Here is a 19,150-nt window from a genome sequence, read left to right on the forward strand (position 1 = left end):
CCTGGCTAATTTTCTCTCTCTTCTTTTTTTTTTTTTTTTTTTTTAGTAGAGATGGGGTTTCACCACATTGGCCAGGTTGGTCTCGAATTCCTGACCTCAGGTGATCCACCCACCTCAGCCTCTCAAAGTGCTGGGCTTACAGGTGTGAGTCACTGCGCCAGGCCTACTGTAGTTATTAAAATGCAAAACCTTTCAGAAAAAATGTTACGTGGGCAGATATTTCTGCTGGATAGTTTGTTTTTAAAAACTCAGATGCTTTTTCAAGTTAAAGTGAATTTCAGCTAAAGTATGAAACAATGAAACAATGGCATTACTGTGGTTGTATAAGCAGGGACTGGAACTGTGAAAGCTATTATATTCATTTTTCCTATGATATGTATTTTAGTTTGCTAGGGCTGCCATAACAAAGTACCAAAAACTGGGCGGCTTAAACAACAGAAATTTATTTTCTGTCAAATCTGGAGTCTAGCCGTTGGTTGGAGTTCAAAGTTTCGGCAGGGTTGATTTGTTCTGAGGCCTGTCTCCTTGGCTTGCAGATGGCCATTGTCTCCCTGTGTCTTCACTTCTTTCCTGTGTATCTGTGTCCTAATCTCTTCTTGTAAATGTTACAGGTAGTTAGACAAGCATAAGCGGGGCAGGAGAGGGTTCTTCCCCCACCTACTAGGAATGTCAGGTGGTGGTTCAGCAGTGACCACATTGCCTCTCTAAAAGTGATCAACTGGCAGCCGAGGCCGGTGGTGGGGGCGGGGCATTTCCTGATGGTCCACACCTGCTGCACTGAAGTGTTAATTAAATGCAGGCACCAAAGAGATGCAACTTCCTGGGCATGCACATTAAGGACAAAATGGTGGAGTATGACCTTCCAGGGGCACACCACCAGGAAAGGGAAGAAAGCCTCAGATGGGCATATGTACAGCTTCCTCAACACTGTGTGTGCTCACTTCCCAAGTATAAGGAGGGCGCTGTGTGTGCCGGCAGCCCACCCTAAGGAAGAATCATGGAAAGGGGCCAGCCTGTATAATCCTAGCTAGGTCAAGGTTAAACACTGCACTTGGCCTTCAGGTGCCCACTTGGGTCTCTTCCAAGTGAACTTTCCTTTCCTTCCTGCTCTAAAGCCTTTTTAAATAAACTTCCATTTCTGCTCTGAAACTTGCCTGATCTCTTTTTCTGCCTTATACCCCTCAGTCAAATTCTTTCTTCTGAGGAGGCAAGAACTGAGGTTGCTGCAGACCTATACGGATTCGTCACCAGTAACTCAGATACCTTGTATGGGTGACACAAGGACAGCAGTCATATTGGATTAGGGCCATCCCAATGACCTCATTATCCTTAATTACCTCATTAAAGATCCGATCTCCAAATCTAGTCACTTTCTGAAGTATCAGAGGTTAAAATTCCCACATATGAATGTTAGGGGAAACAATTTAGCCCATAACAAGATCTAACAAATTTAATGATTAACTTGTAAAAGACACTACATTAACAGAAGACCACTGGTAAAGATAAAAGTGGGGAGAGTGGGATACAACTTATACACATGTACTCATTGACAATTACTCTCAGGTAGAATTTTTTCTACAAAAATGGTGATTTATTTCACTTTAACATACAATGGTAGATATATTGGGGATCATCAAATTTTTAAAAATTTTTGTTGGGCTTACTTTACATATTACAATACTAACGTAAGCTTATAAACTCTTCCATTTCAATGAAGGAAAGGGATCCAATTAACACCTGCTAGCAGCTTGGCTAAGAATGGACATTAAAATCAGACAAAACACTGAAAATATAAAGTACTCTTCTCCAAATGTGTATACAAAGTTTTGGAACAAAATCACTGCCTGCTCCACAGGACAGACAATTTGAATTTCAGAAATGCCCCAGGCCGGGAATTGCATAACCCTGTGTAACAATACTTATAATACAACTTAACAATATTTTATCGAAGACTTTTTCATTTGAGATTTTTAAAAAACTGAAGTAAAAGAAAAACAGTAGCCAAGGAACTGCACAACCAAAAAATGAAAATTATATAAAATATTTCCACCACTATTTAAATGCCAAATTTAATCAAGCAATAGTAAAAAAACAAAACAACATAATAATACAACCTTCTGTTTAAAATAACAGCACTGTTCCACCTCTCTTCCATTGAATTTTACATATGAACAGACTATATATACTGGTTTTTTAGAGAAATGTCCATTTGGTCTGCCACACCTGTCGGGCTCATCCTAAATCCTCTCATTGTCTTCAGAGGACTTGCAACTCCATGCTGTTTCTATATTTCCAGCCTTCCGGGGTAGGTGCAATGTCTCAAGTATAATACATTTCTCCCTTTTCCTTTACACAGTGCAGAGTATATGGGCTTAGGTTATGTAGATTCTGTTTCACTCCAGGTCACTGTCTTTCTCTAAATTCAAGGCGGTATTCAACGGAGTGCAGTAGTTTGGCTTGTCAGAAGGCACGTAGCCTGGCAGACACAAACACTTGTAGGAACCATCGGTGTTAATGCACTTGGCATTCTTGCAGAGAGACATCCGGTTGTTCAACTCATCACATTCATTTACATCTGCAATAAGTCAAGCCATGCAGGTCAACAATCTTTGATATTGCTCTGTGAGGACACATAACCTGAGGCTTACCTGAGGCCCTTCCCCCGACCACCCCAAGGAAGCTTTCTCGTCATTGCTTCAATCACAGACAAGACGAAGGTGACTTTTTTGAGATCTTAAAGAGGTAGATTATCAGGGAGGTTCTAGAACTTCTTTCACTGTTATCTAGCAAAACATGAGCATTTTGTGAGCTTGACATTTTCTAGTAGAACCTCAAGGAAGTTAGAGGAACTATATTACTTCCAAATTCCTTCCCATAGGTATGGAGGAACTGCTAGATTTGTCAAGAGGAACCAGATACCTACGCACAGGCCTCTCCATACAGCCCGTCTAAAGCCTTCCGTAACATTCGCAGACCTCTTTCTACATGAGACCCATTTAGGCTCTCACTCACTTGAAACATCTGTTAAGAAGCTAGGTTACCTATTTTACAGACACACCATGGATTAAAACTAACAAAAGCAAAGTGGGCAAAAGGACTGCTTCAAGATGGAGAAGAGGCCAGGCGTGGTGGCTCACGCCTGTAATCCCAGCACTTTGGGAGGCCAAGGTGCGCGGATCACGAGGTCAGGAGATTGAGACCATCCTGGCTAACACGGTGAAATCCCGTCTCTACTAAAAATACAAAAAAAAAAAAAAAAAATTAGCCAGGTGTGGTGGCGGGTGCCTGTAGTCCCAGCTACTCAGGAGGCTGAGGCAGAATTGCTTGAACCTGGGAGGCAGAAGTTGTAGTGAGTCAAGATCACCCCACTGCACTCCAGCCTGGGCGAAAAGAGTAAAACTCCATCTCAAAAAAAAAAAAAAAAAAAAAAAAGAATTGTGGTAAAATACACAGAACATATTTACCATTTTAACCATTTTTAAGTATATAGTCCAGTGGCATTAAGTATATTCATACCGTACTTAATGTACATCTCCAGAACTTTTCTCATCTTCCCAAACTGAAACTCAGCAAATCTATCTTAAATGTTCTCTACTAACTGAGATACAGGGTGTCAGGAAAAAATCAATGTCCCATAAAACACACGTCATTCTTACCGACACAGGTCATCTTGGCCGTATCCAAGTGATACCCATCAAAGCAATCACAGGTGTAACCTTCCTGGACCCTCACACAGCGACCATTTTCACATCCATTGAGGATGCCGCATTCCTCAGCCTGTAACTCCTCAAAGCTATTTAGAAAACCTGGAAAGAAAAGGGCAAAAGCTAAGTTAGACCTTCTCAACTTCCTATATCATTTTTTAAATGATATTTAGATGATGGTTCATTTTCCAAATAGACACATAAATGTCCATATATATTTCAGACATCTTAAAGTTAGCATTAGAAATACTGAATGTTGCTGTGTAAAATAGCATAAAAATAAAAAGTTCTGTATATTTTGTGCAGAGTAGCCTCATTTTGAATTCTGATATTCTATGTTAAAATCACATAAAATGAGAAAGCAAGTATGGTTTTTGTTTTTCCTCTTAATTATTAAAAGTGTTCATCCAAAGTTCCAAACTTCCTGAGTTTGCAGTAGGGCAAATGTCAGACTCTCAGGACAGAACCAACAGAATTCACTATCGGAGTCTAGTAAGCATTTGCTAAGAAGGTCCGTAAGAGTGTGAGGCAATACGTTTTCAGCCGGCGTTTGTAAGACCAGAGAGAAGCAGGCTGGCTCTGCCATGTGTTTGTTTGCTCTGGCTACGGAATGAGCCTTACAAAAGGGCTCCCAGGGGATCAAAGGAAAAATTCAGTAAAAGGGCCTCAAAACATCCTGATAAATGAGAAAGAACATCATACTTGTGTTTAGAAAACCCAAAGTCTGGGCTCATGCCTATAATCCCAGCACTTTGGGAGGCTGAGGCGGGCAGATCGCCTGAGGCCAGGAGTTCGAGACCAGCGTGGCCAACATGGTGAAACCCTGTCTCTACTAAAAATACAGAAAATTAGCCGGGCATGGTGGTGGACACCTGTAATCCCAGCTACTTGGGAGGCTGAGGCAGAAGAATCGCTTGAGCCTGAGAGGTGGAGGATGCAGTGTGCTGAGATCGCGGCCACTGTCCAGCCTGAGCAACAGAGCAGGACTCTGTCAAAAAAACAAAAGACAAAAAACCAAAAAACAAAACAACAAAACACACACACACACCAAAAAAAAAACAGAACTAAAAGTCTTTTTTTAAGGAAACAAAGAAACTCTTGTTTGGCTCTTTTTATAGTTCAGATCTCTTGAAACCAAGTCAGAGCTAGACTTCAGAGTTTTTGTGATATAAAAACAATTTAGCCAGGCATCAAGAGTGTTTAGCTCTCATTTTGCAGAGGAAAGTTCTAAACATAAATCCACAGTGACCCAACACACTGTCATGTGGCCTCTCATCTCCTGTCTCTTCCCAATAGTACCACAAAGTAGCTTCAAAAAAATATATATATATATGGCTAGAACTTTCTATCTGGCCTTTGAAGTAATTCTCCAGTGGAACTGCAGGGGGCAGCAAAATATCATTGCTTATGGAGGGCAATAAGGTCTAACTCGGAGGAATTGGACAAGGATATGGAGTTTGGTCTCTGATCACCAAAAAGCAACCAACTTAGCCAGCTTTTTTTTTTTTTTTCTAAACAAGGAAATAAAGACTTACTTGTTACTTCTCTTAACTACAACAGAAAAGAAGTTTCAACAATGACTAAAGTGCCTGAGGTCAACATGAAGACAAATTTGGTCAGAGTTTCTCTTACATTCTAAGATTAGGTGCCCTGAGGGGAGATAGGTGAAGAAGAAACTTTAGAGCATGCCCTTCAGAGAAGAAAGTGGGTTTTAGAGATGACCGAAAAATATACAATAAGTGAATCTTAAATTATCTGTTTGGGTAAGAACAATAAACTGGTATTGGGGGACTTGAGTTCCCATTCCCATTTCCCTATGTGTACATTGTAAACTTGGGCAGAAAGCTTATTTTTCTCACGTATGAAGTAAAAGCACTGAATTTTAGGATCTCTAAAGCCCCACTCAGTTACAGGTTTATTTTGTGGAAATGAACCATGGGATTTGAATCAGAGGAACTCGGTCTTCTGCTCATGCCTGTGACCCTGGCCAAGTCACTTGATTTTGTTGAAACCAGGTTCCTCATTTAAAAATAGAGAAACGATGCTATGTAGAATGGCAGACCCAACATTGAACACAATGCCTGCACTCAGTAGAAGTATTTTGTAATGAATGAACACTTTTCTACCTTGTAAAGATTAAATGAGATTTGGCATAAGTTTGGGGGATAAAAAAGAAAATATGGCACATATACACCATGGAATACTAGGCAGCCATAAAAAAGAATGAGATAATGTCTTTTGCAGGAACATGGATGGAGCTGGAGGCCTATCATCCTTAGCAAACTAACGCAGGAACAGAAAACCAAATACCACATGTTCTCACTTGTAAGTGGCAGCTAAATGATAAGAACTTACGAATACAAAGAAGGAAACAGCAATTACTTTCTTCACAGAATTGGAAAAAACTACTTTAAAGTTCATATGGAACCAAAAAAGAGCCTGCATTGCCAAGACAATCCTAAGCCAAAAGAACAAAGCTGGAGGCATCATGCTACCTGACTTCAAACTATACTACAAGGCTACAGTAACCAAAACAGCATGGTGCTGGTACCAAAACAGAGATACAGACCAATGGAACGGAACAGAGCCCTCAGAAATAATACCACACATCTACAACCATCTGATCTTTGACAAATCTGACAAAAACAAGAAATGGGGAAAGGATTTCCTATTTAATAAATGGTGCTGGGAAAACTGGCTAGCCATATGTAGAAAGCTGAAACTGGATCCCTTCCTTACAAAATTATACAAAAATTAATTCAAGATGGATTAAAGACTTAAATGTTAGACCTAAAACCATAAAAACCCTAGAAGAAAACCTAGGCAATACCATTCAGGACATAGGCATGGGCAAGAACTTCATGTCTAAAACACCAAAAGCAATGGCAACAAAAACCAAAATTGACAAATGGGATCTAATTAGACTAAAAAGCTTCTGCAGAGCAAAAGAAACTACCATCAGAGTGAACAGGCAACCTACAGAATGGGAGAAAATTTTTACAATCTACCCATCTGACAAAAGGGCTAATGTCCAGAATCTACAAAGAACTTAGACAAATTTACAAGAAAAAAAATCAAACAACCCCATCAAAAAGTTGGCGAAGGATATGAACAGACACTTCTCAAAAGAAGACATTTATGCAGCCAAAAGACACATGAAAAAATGCTCATCATCACTGGCCATCAGAGAAATGCAAATCAAAACCATAATGAGATACCATCTCACACCAATTACAATGGCGATCATTAAAAAGTCAGGAAACAACAGGTGCTGGAGAGGATGTGGAGAAATAGGAACACTTTTACACTGTTGGTGGGACTGTAAACTAGTTCAACCATTGTGGAAGACAGTGTGGCGATTCCTCAAGGATCTAGAACTAGAAATACCATTTGACTCAGTCATCCCATTACTGGGTATATACCCAAAGGTTTATAAATCATGCTGCTATAAAGACACATGCACATGTATGCTTACTGTGGCACTATTCACAATAGCAAAGACTTGGAACCAACCCAAATGTCCATCAATAATAGACTGGATTAAGAAAATGTGGCACATATACACCATGGAATACTATGCAGCCATAAAAAATGATGAGTTCATGTCCTTTGTAGGGACATGGATGAAGCTGGAAACCATCATTCTCAGCAAACTGTCGCAAGGACAGAAAACCAAACACCACATATTCTCACTCACAGGTGGGAATTGAACAATGAGAACACTTGGACACAGGATGGGGAACATCACACACCAGGGCCCGTCGCGGGGTCGGGGGAGGGGGGAGGGATAGCATTAGGAGATATACCTAATGTAAATGATGAGTTAATGGGTGCAGCACACTGACATGACACATGTATACATATGTAACAAACCTGCACGTTGTGCACATGTACCCTAAAACTTAAAGTATAATTAAAAAAATTTAAAAAAAGAACTTACTCATATAACCAAATACCACAAAAAAAAAAAAAAAAAAGAGGGAAACAACAGACACTAGTGGAGGGTGGGAGGAGGGAGAGAAGCAGAAAAGGTAACTATTGGGTACTGCGCTTCACACCTAGGTGATGTAATAATCTGTACCACTAACCCCCATGACATGTTACCTATGTAACAAACCTTTATATGTACCCCTGAACCTAAAAGTTAAAAAAATTTGTACCATAAAAAAAAAATCGAGTAATACATCCATGGCAGGCCCATTTTAAAACTTTAAAGGAGAACAAGAGTCCCAGCTACTCAGGAGGCTGAGGCAGGAGAATCTCCTCAGCTCATGGGGTGAAGACCAGCCTGGGCAATATAGTGAGACCCCAATTTAAAAAAAAAAAAAAGTGACACCACATACTCAAAGCCAGTTAAGAAACACACAAAATAAAGACTTAATCTACGACAATATTTTCAGATCCCATGTATCACAGCAAAATGATTTCTACTTCATAGCTAATACCTTTTTTATTATTACAGAAATGAAAACATAAAAAGTAAAACTTGAAACTCCCCACACATCAGGCAGGCTCCCCAAAATACTTCTGCAGGACTCTAAAACAGGTCAGGACACTACAGTCTCTGGTCCAAATCTGGCCTGCTACCTATTTTTGTAAATAAACACAGCCACGCCCATTTGCTGCTGTGCTATCTAGGGCTGCTTTTGTGAAACTACAGTAGCGTTGAACACCTACAACAGAAACCACATGACATGCAAAGCCTACAAATTTTACCATCTGGGCTCGGTGCGGTGTCTCACACCTGTAATCCCAGCACTTTGGAAGGCCAAGGCAGGTGGATCACAAGGTTAGGAGTTCAAGACCACCCTGGCCAACATGGTGAAACTCCATCTCTACTAAAAATGCAAAAATTAGTCTGGCATGGTGGTGCATGCCTATAATACCAGGGCTACTCAGGAGGCTGAGGTAGGACAATCACTTGAACCCAGGAAGTGGAGGTTGCAGTGAGCCAAGATTGCACCGTTGCACTCCAGCCTATGCAACAGAGGAAGACTCTGTCTCAAAAAAGAAAAAAAAAATACTACCTGGCCCTTATAAAGGGCAAATGTTTGCCTATTCTCTGCTCAAGCAAATTCCAGTTTTAGAAGTACTGCTCTCCCTAAAGGTAACAGAGATGGTGAACCATAAAGGCGATAAGAAACCTCACTCAGCCTCCGTCTATGTTACTATCTACCCAACACGATCATTTTTGCAGCAGGCTCCAAAAGCCCTTGCTGGAGGTCAGAAAACTGGCTGGGAAGGGGGAAATATTTCTCTGCAACTTGTAAGAAATGTAAAGGCCATTACATCGTCCAAGCTGGAGGTCTTGGAACTGCATCTCAATTTCCTATGTTGCTAAATAAGAGACTGATGTGACACCAACATGTTTATTTCTTAACATGTGTAGTAAATTAAAAAAAGAGCTTTAAAGCAATGCCAGCATTAAAAAGAAGGTACATAAGCCAGACATTTCAACATGAAAATTCCTGGAATCCAAACTATAATGCCATAGAGGCTTCTGACTTTTAGACTCTCAGGACCCATCAGTGCCTGGGATTTTGGTTCTCCATTTGTCCTGGGGTTACTGAGGTTTCAATGCTTTCCATGATCCCAGGCTCTTGCTTACATCTAAGAACAGAGTTATTGAGGAGGTCTAGGGAGGAAAGCTGTAAGCCACGGGATTGTCAGAGTTGCATATAGACTTAACCTGGTATTCCTGATTTATGGGGCAAGCTGGGCTTTCTTTCAACCTTAATAATTCTTCTCCCTTCCTTTTTTCTTAAGTAAACGTTTACTGACCCGTAACATATACAGAGAAGCATCAAACCCTAAGTGCACAGTCTTGTAGCTATGAGTGCATTCTGGTCCATTTCATAAAGAGCTGCATGGTTATGTGCTGTGGATGAAAAGAAGGAGTGTTATTCATCTATGGTGTTAGGAGTCAGGATAGTGGTTACCCTAGGGAGGGGGGTGGGAAAGGGCACCAGGGGCCTTCTGGAGGCTGGCACTGCTCCTGGCCTGGGTGGGAGTTACACAGGCGTGTGTTAATCAGCCTAGCTGGATTAATAGAATGTTCTTATCATGGACATTTTAAAACATTTTTAATTCTACCAGATGATCAATACACTACATCCTTCAAAAAAAAAAGGTGGGGGGAAGGAAGGACAAGGAGGGAATGAAGAAGGGAGAGAAAGGGAAAAGAGAAAGAGAAGGGAAGGAAAAAAAAAATAAAAGCTCTTGATGCAGAACTGAAATAGATCCTAAATTCAACTAGAAATCTCATGCTGTTGCCCCAGAACTGGGTCCTGGCTAGGATGCTTCGTGCACAGGTGACAGGGCCCAGGACAGAAAAAAGCTTTACTGCATTTTTCTCTAAAGTCCTAAGTCAAACTCCTTGGTCCGCAGCAATTACCTATCTTAAAAATGTGGTGCAGGCCAGGCATGGTGGCTCACACCTATAAGCACTTTGGGAGGCCGAGGCGGATGAATCACTTGAGTCCAGGAGTTCGAGACCAGCCTGGACAACATGGTGAAACCCCCCATCTCTACGCAAAAAATACAAAAATTAGCTGCACATAGTGGCACGTGCCTGTAGTCCCAGCTTCTCGGGAGACTGGGGTGGGAGGATCGCTTGAGCCCAGGAGGCAGAGTTGCAGTGAGCTGTGATCATGGCACTGCACTCCAGCCTGGGCAACAGAGCGAGACCCTATTTCAAAAAAAAAAATTTGTGGTGAAGCTACACATGTGAGGATGGCCCCTCTATGAGCTGTGGATGAGGCTCTCAAAATGGGCGTTTTCCTGTTCTCGTTCTTGAAGTGAGACTATCTACTATCTACTAATATTTCATTGTGGACCTCCTGCTGTTTCAGACTTCAAATTGTCTGTATTTGAAAAGTCTGATTTGAGCTTGTGTGTTTGTAGGCTTCCTCACACAGCATTTACGTTCTAAAGGGGATCACAATTTGCAGATACACACTCCCACCTCCCCCATGAAAGCTGTGCTCACTAATCCAGGAAAAGTTGGCACACATTATTTCTTACTCCATAAATCCCCTCACCAATGTATTCTAAAAAGTCATTTCTGACCAAAAGGGCAATTCTTTTCTTACCTCCTACTCTAAAACACTTATAATAATGATCAACTTGTACAGTTAACATTTGCATTTCCCTGTAGGAAAAAAAGGCTGCAATACAACCGGGCTCTCATGGAAACCTTGGCCCTCAAACTAGTCCACCGCTTAAAGAGAAGAGAAATGATTTTGTTATAGAAATTATAATGATAGGCAGGGCACGGTGACTCATGCCTGTAATCCCAGCACTTTGGGAGGCCAAGATGGGTGGATTACAAGGTCAGGAGTTCAAGACCAGCCTGACCAACATGGTGAAACCCAGTCTCTACTAACAATACAAAATTTAGCTGGGCGTGGTGGTGCGTGCCTGCAATCCCAGCTACTTGGGAGGCTGAGGCAGCAGAATCGCTTGAATCCGGGAGGTGGAGGTTGCAGTGAGCTGAGATCATGCCACTGCACTCCAGCCTGGGTGACACAGCGAGACTCCATCTCAAAACTTTAAGAAAAGTAAATATAACAGTACCCCCACCAGCAAGACTATTCATCAAATGCAATGGTTCTTTTTGTTTGTTTTGTTTTGAGATAGGGTCTCACTCTGTTGCCCAGGCTGGAGTGCAGTGGTGTGATCTCGGCTCACGAATGATGCAGTGGTTCTTAGACTCACCCATGCAGAAGGACTGCCCTTGTGAAACAAAGATGGCTGGGTCCCACCCTAGACTTTCTGACCAGCAGGTCTGGGGTGGGACCAGAAATGCTGCATTGCTAACAAGTTGCCATTACATTTTGAGGACCACTGATTAATCTTCAACCACAACTTAGTATCAAAGGAACAAGGTTATTTTGCTTACGGTCTTGGATGAAGTAGGGATCGGCTTCTGGAGTATACTGTTCACTGAAGTCAACCAAGGCGTCCCGTCCATATGGCTGCCGGCGTCCCGTCACGGGGATGTTACACAGCTGAGCATAGTCATCTAAGGAGTAGACAAGCAGCATGAGGCCCCATCACCGTTAGCTCGCACCTGCCCCACCCCCTTGCAGCTCAGAGCAACGGGAATCTGCCAGCACACCCTTCCACGTGTGTCTCCATCTCCTGCGTACCACTGAGCCTGGAAAGTGTCTGAATATCTTTTGATGGGAATTTTATACATCCACGTACAACGACTGCTGTATAGCATAATTAAGGTTCCAAATTGAAGATCAAAAATATTAGCTTAACAGTGGGTAGACCACATCCCAGAGCAGTAAAGGGCTGAAAAAATGGAGCTCTTTTTTCTGAGGGCTTTCTCTCAAAGAGAATCTGAGAGTGCTTCAGGCCTTTTGGAAGGATGGCTTTATCTAAACCCATCAAGAGTTATCATCAAAAACATTTTTAAAGTAGAAAGTAGTCATTCTGACGGAGAGGTGCTTTTTCGCTCTCTAGAGACAGGAATAAATATATCTCTGGTGTCCAAAAATGATACAGCACCAGGAAAGGATGCTGCTTAAATTTAGTAGCCACGGTTGTAACTCTACAGTCTCTATGGATAGCATTATAGCTATGCTGAGAGTCATAATAATCATGATAATAAGAACAGCCGTGGTAGTGGTAATAACAACAGCTACCAGTCATATAATGCTTGCTCTATGCCAGATACTGTTCTAAGCACTTAATACACATCAATGCACTAAAACACGCACACCATCCTATGTTCTACCATCTCCATTTTACCAGTGAGGAAACAAAAGCACAGAGAGGTTACATGACAGCTGCCATGTGGCGGAACCTGATCTGAAGTCAGAAATGAAGCTCCAGAGTGCACAGTTTTCACATTTGTCTCTCCTGCAATGATCTCAGCTCCTTTGGAATTCCTGTCCTTACCATCTCTGTACCCCAGCTAGACCCATCTGTGGTTTTCACTTCCTGAGGCCATATTGCCGTTCCACACTGGGTCAGCCCCATGGCCCCCTGACTCCTAGACTCCCCTTTACTCCTCCCCCAAGGACCCACCAGTGCACGGGATTTTGGTTCTCCATTTGTCCTGGGGTTACTGAGGTTTCAATGCTTTTCATGATCCCAGGCTCTTGTCTACATTTAAGAACAGAGTTATTGAGAAGGTCTAGGGAGGAAAGCTGTAGAAAGGACAGCCTCATGTTCTGAGTATGTTCCACAAAATACACTTTCCAAAGATACATCTAGCAGTTGGTGAAATTCTGGGGCTCCACGGATGTCAACAGCTCTGTTAGGACTGTGAGGTGCAGGCAGGCTACAGGCCCCAGGACCAGATGGACATGAGTGGGGCAGTCACACAAGGCAATGGCCACACTTGCCTAGAATTTTCCTCTATTGTCACGCAAGGCAATGGCCACACTTGCCTGGAATTTTCCTCTATTGTCGCGCAAGGCAATGGCCACGTTTGCCTGGAATTTTCGTCTATTGTGTTTATTCTTGCAACATACCAAAAAAAAAAAAAAAAACCCACCAAGGCAATACTGTGAACCCTGAAGGCTTTCTTTTATCAGCTCCTACTTAAATGACTGGAGGAATGAGGGTGACGAATCAAAGGTGTGTGTGTATGCATGTGCACACGTGCACACACACATTCTGAGAACTGCCCAAAGCAAGCGTAAGGCCAGAAAAGACCTTGAACCACTGGATAGGGTAGGATTCTGGCTGCCCCTGTCTAAAATTCTCCTTATGTGGAAGCATTCCAGGAACAACATCCAGACTCCAGGCGTCCCAGCACTTTTGCATGAAACCATTCTGTGTGAAATATTAATTTCATTAAGGAAATAGCCGAACCTGGAAAAAGATTCTTGACTCAAAAGAAAGGAACTACTTCAAACAGAGAGAGCACAAATGGCTGTCAGTTCTGCTTAAAGTTTGAAAATGCAGAATTAAGGATTTCTTTGCGAGAGCAAGATTGCTGAAATGTCTACAAGTTTCAAGAGCTGAGGTCATCTTCTCCCATTATTTTTATATACATTTGTTGTACAACTGAAAGAGAGACTTGTTCCATATTTTATATTGAAGCCACAGTTTTCATCTAGAGGAGATGTTAAAAATGAATTAATTCTGGTACTTATTTTTAAAGAAAGGGTCGGCCAGGCACAGTGGCTCATGACGCAGGCCAAGGTGGGTGGATCACGAGATCAAGAGATGGAGACCATCCTGGCCAACATGGTGAAACCCTGTCTCTACTAAAAATACAAAATTAGCTGGGCATGGTGGCACGTACCTATAGTCCCAGCTACTCAGGAGGCTGAGGCAGGAGAATCGCTTGAACCTAGGAGGCAGAGGTTGCAGTGAGCCGAAATTGCACCACTGCACTCCAGCCTGGGTGACAGAGCGAGACTCCGTCTCAAAAAAAAAAAAAAAAAAAAAGGGTCTCTCTCTGCCACCCATGCTGGAATGCAGTGGCACCATTGTGGTATCGTGGTTCACTGCAGCCTGAAACTCCTGGGCTCAAGCGATCCTTTCACCTCAGCCTCCTGAGCAGTTGGAACTACAGGCATGAGCTACCAAACCTGGCTAATTTCTGTTATTTTTTGTAGAGACAGGGTCTCACAATGTTGCCCAAGCTGGTCTTAACTTCTAGGCTCAAGCGATCCTATCACCTTGGCCTCCCTAAGTGCTGGGATTACAGGTGTGAGCTGCCGTGCTTGGCCAAGGTACTTATTTTATAAAGTGAAATCCAGAGGTGGCTGAGCATCCTGCTGATGCCTGTTGGCTGTCAGAGAAGCCTTGCTGAGACTTGAGGTCCAGGGATGTCGAATGCCATGATCAGGGGCTGGCCAGGGAAGCCACCTTCAATCCATTGCACTCCCCTAGACATGCTTCCTCCACCAAAGAAATGAGATGGGCTTGAGTCTCTAAGCTGTCACTCTACAGCAACGCCAGAGGAAAGGACTGAAGGTGAGGGTGAAGAGGAAGGGCAGGCTCCTGTTCCTATGCAATGTTTAGGAACAGCTCCCTGCAAAAGGTGGACCTGAACTGAAACTAGGTAGGTACGTAGGAATTATGTTGCAGAATTTTGGATTAATTTTTAAAAGCACGTACCCAAAGGCATCAAGAAAGAAAACTAAGTTGTTTTTTGGAACTACCAAATGGTTCCTAAAGAAGTCTTCTGACTAGACCGAGGCTAGGGAAGCGGGCAGTGGAGGGTAATGGGTTGGGGGAGGTACTTCTGGGATATTCCACGTCCTCCTTCCTTTCCTTTCTTCCCCTGCCATGCGTTTTTTCCTCTTAAAATGCTAGAGCGTGTTGCCCTTTGCTGCTTCACTTTTCTCTAACACATTCACATTCCAAGCTCCAAGACAGTTTTGGTCAGTGATCAAAACATCCTTTCTGCACCATATCTTCTCTTTTGTATCTGAAGATGTGCTAAAGTCCCATCATCACCAGGAAATGTATTTTGAGTTATTTTTCTGGGAGCCTGCACAGGTCTGTCCTAATTCATCCACGCCGCCCTTCCCATCTGCCCTGATTCTTGGCCAGGATCGTGGGGTAATGGGAAGAACATGGGCTTCAGAGGTGGAAGCTGAGGCTCAAGTCCTGATTGCACCACTTACTTCCCAGCTTAGCAGTTTTGGGCAAGCCTCAGTTTCCACATCTGTAACACAGGAACAAGAATTCTTGTTTGTCTACATCTGTGTTACTGACATGTAAAAAAAAGAGATAATGTTGTGAAACTATTTTAAAAATTTGAAGCACCAAGAAAATGGAGAATCCAATTTTTTCCTGTGGGTGACATCACTAAGTCCCTAGTGAACATTTGGAAATAAATGAAGTTTTTTTTTAAAGACAGTATTATAATGAGTGAGTGATTTACATTTTAATGTTAACAAAACGTAAAAGCAGTGATCAACAGGCAAATAATTGTGCAGTAAAGAGCAATGGAAGAACGGTCCACAGGTGTTTTTAAATCTTGTTTCAAGACTATTTGGAGTTTTTAAATAGGTAGAGGGAAACTAGCTCAGTAAATAGAGAAGTCTTCCTAGACTTCCTCTCAAACAAGGCACAAAACTGTTGACTGCCTTGGTAAATTTAATTACTTGGTTGCACAGTGATAAAGTATGAACAATAGTACATTTTAACATTAGATCATCAGAACTCAAAGTACAGGGGAAAAACTGATGTCCAAGAATTTTTAATATAGGCCTAAATCAGAAATGTCTTACATAGAGAATAAGTTAATAGAAGAGAGTAGGTTTATAGAAGTGGATTTCACCATCTTTCAGGAAAGCAATGGAAATATCAGGAAATATTTTAATGTCTTGGGCAAGTCATCCTCTTTAGGATCTCGGTACAGGCAAACTTCTAGCATGTGCTGGGCCTCTGGGCACCCCAAGCCACAAGCAGAACCCATTACAGCTTGGAGGTGCTTGGCCTTGGTTATCTCGATGACTAGGTCACTGCTACAGTCCAGCTTGGGGGACTGCATGAACTGTGGTTGGCTGAGAGTACAGAGCCCAAGAATAGCAGATCCCTAAATTATTTCCATAACTTCCCAAAAGAAACTCTTGGCTGCTACTTTATCCAGCTCAACATGTGGAGATGAACACATTTTCTGTCCTTAGAATCTTTCTCTTTCTCCAAAATACCCCTGACTTATGTGCACCAAGAACAATAGTCACCTCCTTGTCTGGGGCTTGGTGCAGAGGAAAAGTTTTTGCTTAGCAGGGCTTGCCCTGAGAGGTGCACTTTAGAGGCAATCCCATTTGAGACCCCATACAATGTGTCCATCTGGAATCTAGCCAAATACCAATGTGAAATGAACAGGAAATGGAAACAGTCACACCTCAAAGACCCTCCCCGACCCACTGCATTCCCCATGCCCCAAACGCAAATGCTTAGCTCTTGATCAAAGCTATGAAAGATACATAAGGGATGCTATGGGACGCTGTCGCTAAGTGGTCTAAACAAGATCCAGGCCATTGATCACACTAATTTCCCTGGCATGGCTGATTCATATGACAAATGCTGTTGCTTTTCATCTTAAATTGAAAAAAGAAAAGGTTTAAAAATTATCCCCTGGAGCCTGTGGGTGTGGGGCCCCTGCTGTTGGCAGCAATGGAAGGAACATTACCATATCCTTACTATAAGAAATCTCCATTCTTGATGACAGACACATGTGCAGGGCAGTCTGGACAGTCACATGTCACAATGCTACCCTGGCATGTGAGGAGACCAGGAGGTAAAGTTTTAGTTCTGACTGAGGCAAATTAAATTCAGCTGTTTTTAGAAATGATAGAGACGTTGCAATTTCGTTTTGCACACATCAGGGCTAAAAATGCAACGCTCTGAAGTTCGAACTGTGTTATTTTCAAATATAAGAGAAACAAGGACCAATTCTCATGCATTAAGAAAAACAGGTCAGGGCTGGGCGCAGTGGCTCATGCCTGTAATCCCAGCACTTTGGGAGGCTGAGGTGGGCAGATCACTTGAGCCCAGGAGTTTGAGACCAGCCTGGGCAACATGGTGAAACTCTGTCTCCACAAAAAAAAATTCAAAAATTAGCTGGGCATAGCGGCACACTGAGGCTAGAGGATCATCTGAGCCCAGGTAAGTCCAGGTTGCAGTGAGCTGTGATTGTGCCACTGCACTCCAGCCTGAGCAGAGTGAGACCCTATCTAAAAAAAAAGAAAGAAAAAAAAAGAGAAAAAGAAGCAGAAAAGTGGGTCACATGCTACTACAATTTCTAGACCAGGTATTTTTCTTACAGGTTTAAACATGGATTAACGACAATGGTGTTTAAAACACACAACTAGGAAACAGAGGGAGGAGATAAAGAGAATGAAATGACTGTCTCCTCCAGTGACTGATAAGCCAGCATTGTAACAGACACTTTTTTTTTCCCCCTGAGACGGAGTCTCGCTCTGTCACCCAGGATGGAGTGCAGTGGTGCAATCTCGGTTCACTGCAATCTCCACCTTCCAGATTCGAGTGATTCTCCTGCCTCAGCCTCCAGAGTAGCTGGGACTACAGATGTGCGCCACCATGCCTGGCTAATTTTGTATTTTTAGTAGAGACGGGGTTTCAGTATGTTGGCCAGGCTGGTCTTGAGCTCCTGACCTCGTGATCTGCCTGCCTCGGCCTCCCAAAGTGCTGGGATTACAGGCATGAGCCACTGCGCCCAGCCAATGGGCACTTTTCTTTAAATGAAATTAGTAAAAGTTATGAAATTAGAAAAACGTTGGCCATTTACAGAACATTCCACTCTGTACCAGTAAAGAACGGTGGAAGAGAGACCTCCTTGGGTACTGCCACAATACTGTGAGACTGGATGTCTGCCTGGGTGTCTGTCCTGCTCTTTATCCCGGAATACATTACTGCTTACAGTCTCTGGTGAATAGGCAGCAACACTCCTTCCCTAAAACTAAAATATGTGGTGTTGTGATGCAAAACTGGATACACTGCAAACACCTGGAATCCAAAGACTTGGGTTCTAGTCCTTGTTTCTCCACTTCCTAGTTTCTTGGTCTGGACATGGTTCTTTTAGCCTTAGTTTCTCCATTTATTGCACGGAATTAAGGTACTCTTTGCCTTAGCTCTATTAAAAGTGACTCATTCATTGCTTCATTATGGACAGGGTGGGGCTTGAGAGTATGGAAAGATGTAATGATAGTCAATCAGGGCACATGCAATAATTTATCAGGATCACAGAGACGATGACTAAAGTCATCCTGGAAGAGCTGGGAAAGGCTTCAGCTTGAAAACACCATCTGTAGCCAGGAGGTTAACCAGGTAGAAGAGGAAGGAAGGTAACTCAGAGAGAGTCATAAGCATGTATAATAGGTAAGAAAGCATTAGGGAAGCTAGACTGGGCACCGTGGCTCACGCCTATAATCCCAGCACTTTGGGAGCCCGAGGCGGGTGGATCACCTACAGTCAGGAGTTCGAGAGCAGCCTGAACAATATGGTGAAACCCCGTCTCTACCAAAAATATAAAAATTAGCCAGGCATGGTGGCGTGCACCTGTAGTCCCAGCTACCTGGGAGGCTGAGACAGGAGAATTGCTTGAACTCGGGAGGCGGAGGTTGCAGTGAACCGAGATCGCACCACTGCACTCCAGCCTGGGCAACAGAGCGAGAATCTCTCTCACAAAAAAAAAAAAAAAAAAAAAAAAAAAAAGCAGTAGGGAGCTAACTGCTGTAGATGCAAGCTACTGAACAATTAAAAACAAGAGAGTTAGCTAACATGCACTATTAAGTTCCTATGCACCAGACGCTACTTTTGCATACACTATTTCATTTAAAACTCAGAACTCTATGAAATAATTGTAATTAGCTCCTTTTGTTTCCAATAAGAAAACTACACTTTTTAATAGCAAAACTTGCCTTGCCCAAGGTCAGGTGAGGGATTTGAACCCAAAGTGGTCTATCTGCCAAACCATGTTCTTTCTACTCCCCAGCTGT

The 19,150-nt window shown here is 42.6% G+C and overlaps 1 protein-coding gene across 17 annotated transcripts in view; it reads right to left on the reverse strand.

Annotated features, from left to right (window-relative positions):
• Window positions 1–1,569: 1,569 nt before the first annotated feature.
• The window catches only part of LTBP1 (latent transforming growth factor beta binding protein 1), a 452,790-nt gene continuing 435,209 nt past the window's right edge, over window positions 1,570–19,150 (reverse strand). For all 17 annotated transcript variants that reach the window (XM_004029082.4, XM_004029083.5, XM_063695966.1 and 14 more), the window contains 3 exons: window positions 11,605–11,727; window positions 3,657–3,806; window positions 1,570–2,575 (listed from right to left, as the gene is read on the reverse strand). In XM_004029082.4, the coding sequence (XP_004029131.3) occupies window positions 2,394–2,575; window positions 3,657–3,806; window positions 11,605–11,727 (455 nt within the window). In that variant the 3' untranslated portion in view covers window positions 1,570–2,393. The remainder of the gene's footprint in view (window positions 2,576–3,656; window positions 3,807–11,604; window positions 11,728–19,150) is intronic.

The sequence above is a fragment of the Gorilla gorilla genome, chromosome 12 (genome assembly GCF_029281585.2).
Source record: "Gorilla gorilla gorilla isolate KB3781 chromosome 12, NHGRI_mGorGor1-v2.1_pri, whole genome shotgun sequence".
NCBI lineage: Eukaryota > Metazoa > Chordata > Mammalia > Primates > Hominidae > Gorilla > Gorilla gorilla.